The 4,918-nt window shown below is 37.4% G+C and overlaps 1 protein-coding gene across 1 annotated transcript in view; it reads right to left on the bottom strand.

The window, feature by feature from the left end:
• Positions 1-187: 187 nt before the first annotated feature.
• The window catches only part of LOC108632635 (MFS-type transporter SLC18B1), a 7,147-nt gene continuing 2,416 nt past the window's right edge, over positions 188-4,918 (bottom strand). The window contains exons 2-8 of the mRNA XM_018037325.2: positions 3,070-3,165; positions 2,447-2,737; positions 2,035-2,155; positions 1,602-1,825; positions 1,350-1,525; positions 962-1,130; positions 188-701 (exon numbers count right to left, since the gene is read on the bottom strand). Coding sequence (XP_017892814.1) covers positions 399-701; positions 962-1,130; positions 1,350-1,525; positions 1,602-1,825; positions 2,035-2,155; positions 2,447-2,737; positions 3,070-3,165 — 1,380 coding nt within the window. The 3' untranslated portion in view covers positions 188-398. The remainder of the gene's footprint in view (positions 702-961; positions 1,131-1,349; positions 1,526-1,601; positions 1,826-2,034; positions 2,156-2,446; positions 2,738-3,069; positions 3,166-4,918) is intronic.

The following is a 4,918-nucleotide window of genomic DNA, read 5'->3' on the forward strand; positions in this document are numbered from 1 at the left end:
GTAGATCTCATCGTCCTCTACAAGAAAGGTCCTATGCATTTTTCTTGTAAGTTCAACGGTTTAGGAGTTATTAGCCAAAAACGAAAATTTTGCGAAATCTGAAGGGGTACCCCTTGGAAAAATCTCGGAAAAATAAAAAAACTTTTTTTGGTCAAAATTTCGAGAAATACTTCAAATGAAAGTTGTTTTTCTTCTAAGTTTGATATTTAACGAGTTAACTATGATTAATCGGCATTTTATAGATTCTGGGAAAATATTTTCTCCATGCGATTTGAATTTTGAGTCAAAACATTTTTGAAGAGTTGGCAAATCAGATAAGGTTCATGAACGTGAGGAATACTGTCGACACGACCCTGTCCGAGATTTTCTCGTCTACTCGAGTTCGCCGATCGACCGAATCACGTGGTCATCTCTAGATAGCCCTTGGTGTCCAGGGAGCCGTAGCTGTGAGAGTATCGGCCGCTGTAGGACGCCCGGGACCAGCCCCCGGCCCTGTTGGAGTAACTGTTGCACGCGATCAGCGAATTCATGCCGCTGGCTTTCCCGTCGATCGGCACGCCTTGGCCACGGTGACGGTGGCTTCCGCTCCGCGAGTGCCCACTGTCCGTCAACGGTGTCCTCAGGTCGTCCACGCCGCTGATCTCCGTATATGGTTTACGTCTTCCCGTGCAACTGCTGAGGAACGCCGCTGCCACCACGCCCTGAGAATTTATCAAGTCACTTCTCTTTAGACTCGAGGGTTCAAACATGTCTTAATAAAATAATTTTAATCAATTTAAATAAATATACATTCATGACGTTCGTAAGTCCATAAGTTCGTTCTGTCTATTGTATGTTTTAATGATTGTAATTTACTGTAAATTAGATGCTTTATGACTTGTGGATTAAAGGGACGTCGACATTTAAATTGCATTTAGATTACTATTAGCTTGTTAAATTTGTATTCTTGTGGACGTCTTACCACAAGCAGATGAAGCAACACGATGAACATAGAAGCATTCCTGAATCCGATATTGTCCAACAGGATTCCTGCTACGCTGGGTCCAATGAAGGCTCCAAGTGCAAACGTGCTCGTCCATAGCCCACTAATTAAGCCATAAGTTTCCAGAGTATTTGGAAATCCATATTGCCTAAATAAATGACAGAAATCTTCAATTACCAATTTTTATTATTCAAGAAATATTATTTATCATATGAATGTAATTCCAATGTAATTATCAGTTGTCAATGACAGTCATTTAAAAAATACGTAATTTGAACGTGATTATATATAAATTATGTTAATGTGATTCAAGAAGAAATCAATGATAACGTTATCGATGTACTGGGAATAAATTGAGTTGACTTACACTGACGTCCTCAAGGCATCCGTGAAACTGGCGACCAGCTGGGCAGCCATACCTAGGCCATGAACGACCAGGCCGCAGATGGTCATCCAAAGAGTAGTTGGGCATGGTATAAACGGCGCCGGGCCAACTAAACAGAATCCTATTACTACCAGAATGCATCCGGCCACTGTGGCTACCTGAGAACACGTCGGAATTAAAATAAATTAATATTGAGGAGATCGCGCGAAATGTGAACAAGAATTTCGCAATTACTTTCGGGCGGGAGTGCTTATCACACAGCCAACCCCAGACCGGGGCTGTGATGGCGTAAGTGCCACCGTTAATGACGAACATTAAACCAAGGATGATGGGGCTCAGGCTAAATTGTCTTAAGTGCGGTTCCAGGGTGGCTTGTAAAAATCCTATGCTCATGCTCGTGGCAATTATAGACGACGTGGCTATCGCCACGCCCGGAATTTTCAATGCTTTCGTCACGCCTGCAACGTACAACAAATTACGAGTGTAGAATGTTATAAAATTGTGTTAATCATTAAATTGCAGATTTTTATGCAAAGTAAAATAGTTTTAATATCAGTTCAAGGAGTGATTTATCATATAAATATTTATTGCAATAATGCTTTTGGTATTTCGTATGCTATTACATAGTAATTATTTTACTGACTGATTAAAATTGTCGAAACCTTACCACCTGTACTGTGAGTGGCTTCACTGTTATTCGGATGAACTGGCAAGATGAATATTGTCATAACAGCAGTCAAGAACAGTGCCGATCCCAGAACTACGAACGGCGTTACATATCCACCGACCTGCATCAATTAATTATGTTTATCATAAAAAGTTAGAATGTTCACATTTATTTATTGAAACTATTCGATGATTCTTTAGTCTTATGAATTATAAGAAACAGCAGAATTGCATCTACAAACATAAGAAATACTAAGATTGTCTAATATTCGATTTTCCCCAAAACGAAAATACGATGATTCATGATTGTTACTCATAGCCCTTTGGTTTCCGAAAGGAGGAACAGGTTGAATGATTCATACCCCATGAATGTAGGAAGGAATCTAAACAGTTTCGAACGTATCGATGTGTACCTGATAAAGAGTACCACCCACGGTGGGCCCGACGATGAGGCCAAGTCCGAAGAATGTTTCTAAACTGGCAAAGGTCGTGGCAACGTTATCCGGGAACTCCTTGGCGATAATGGCAAAGCTAGCGGTAAGAAACGCTGCGTTGCCCAGCGCCTCGACGATCCTGATTACGAACGAGAGGATTATGAAGGGATAATGACCGTCGACTTTATCCAGAAGACCGAAAAATATGGCACAGGTGCCTGTCGTTAAAATCCCACCGTTGAACAACAGCTTCGGTCCGATACGATGTAACTGTACGAATTATAATTAGAAACCCAGAACGATTTTGAAAGATGTTCTATCTCTCGATCCCTTCAATCATGTTTTTTTCTTAGTTAAATAAAGATAAGACTGTCATTTATGGACTATACAACCATTTTACATTTATGGTGCTTAGTTCGTAATTTATGTATTAAACATCGCCTGAGAGTAGGCAGTCCTCCAGTAGTAAAGCAAGTGAAATAATCATACTTCAGGTGTTCCAGCCACAGTCGGTAAACAAAATTTGCACATATTTTTAATCGACGATTTTTTATTCGAATTATTATTATAAAAATAAATGGATTGCAAGAGATATTACTTACGTATCTGCCATAGACAGGACTGATTATAAATACAACGAATTCAAAGATTCCAAAGACCAGCCCATACTCTGTAGCCGATGCCCCTTTGTACTCAGCCTGCAATTAAAAAATCGAAAGCTTACTCGTTATATTTAATAAATTATTAGTGTATTTCAGCAATTCCTACATAAAAAGACATTCATATTTTCGTTATTCCATCTGTGCAATATTGAAATCCGATACAAGGATCTCCTACATGGCTACTAATAAATAGGGAAAGTGTTAGATTTAGTAAACATATTTTCAGTTCCTCATATTTGGCACTCGTAATGTTACACGATTCCGTGTTATTGCTACGCATGTCGTCGCATTATCACGCGTCCGGCTGCAATTAACGCTGGCCATGATAAATTCCGATAAACTTTAGACGTATCAACCAGCGAAGAGTCATGAACGTGGATAGGAAACGGAGCCTGAGACTCCGAGAGAAACGTCTAGCCTCTTCATCTTACAATATTTTTCAAAAAGTCGGCTGATTCAACATGAAACAAAAACTGAACTGTCTTCCTCCATCTAAAACTGTTCGAGTAAAAGATTTATGCCCTAATTAATATAATTAGCAATTATTGTGAGATACAAATTTCTGGTCATTAAATCAGATTAAAGTTCATGCCTCGGTTGATCCGTTCGCCTAATCGTTTTTTGCATTATTTGCATGTAATTGCGTACGTATAATCAGACATAAACATAATAATTATGATAAAAATAATCATAGTCGAATTGCCAATATGTGAAGTTACATTATCTGAAAATTACTTTCACAATTCAGAATGCAGGCATTTGTGTCTTAATTAAATAAGAAGATTAGGGGAATATGTGTAACGATGAACAATTTCTGAAGAAGAGATCAAAACAGAAGTTATCAGCTTCGACTGTCCGAGTGCAATGCATTCGAAAATAGGATTCCAACAATAACAGCAGATAACAATGCGAAATGATTCTTCCTAATGTAGCCAGATAACGTAATTGCAAATATTTACATTTAATTATGCCCCATTGTAATTTGTCTGATCCATCAGGATGCCTCTGATTTTTCGCACTATTATCGCAACTAATAATTAATACTGTACTTCAAATACAAATTAAATAAAGAAATAAAGAATTTCTTGAAATTGTAGGCTTGCTATTATTAGCGACAGAAAGTATATCAATTTATTATCAGCCAGTTTCATTAATGTCGAACCGACAGAGTTATACAATAACTTCCTAGACGTCGAACTTACGTTTCACATTTTTAACACTGCAATACGATACATTCGCATTGCGTAATTTATATTATGCCTCACGTCTGTATTCTGTCTATGCCAATTTGCTAGAAGACCTCTTTCTCTCTGACTAGTCGGAGTGAAAAATTAGGATGGGTCAGCGAAACATTTGACACTTGTGCGTGCAGATTTTTATGAATTATAGATGATTCAAATTATAAAACAATTAATAAAATATCATTCTTTCTTTAAATGATACTTAATCGAGTTTTAGAACGTGCGATTTATCAGAAATAAAAGAAGTGGTGAAAATATTAGTAAACAGACACGGTACGTTGCATCAGGCTTCCCAACCACGTATCTCTACTGATTGACCCGAATTTATTTGTTGTTGGAATTAGATAATCTTCTTCCTCTCGATTAATCATATTTTCAAAGAATGCAACTCAATTCTTTTGATCTACAGAATTCAGATAATGATTTATTATTAATGCATTCTCGATTTTGTATTAGATAACATTTATCATTCTCGGAGTCAAGAAATATTTGAAATCGAAACGAAAAAATTTGTTTTAAAAAACAGATTTATTTATTATCAATATCAG

Source organism: Ceratina calcarata, unplaced genomic scaffold (assembly GCF_001652005.2).
Source record: "Ceratina calcarata isolate Rehan_Ccalc_2016 unplaced genomic scaffold, ASM165200v1 scaffold164.2, whole genome shotgun sequence".
Classification (NCBI taxonomy): domain Eukaryota; kingdom Metazoa; phylum Arthropoda; class Insecta; order Hymenoptera; family Apidae; genus Ceratina; species Ceratina calcarata.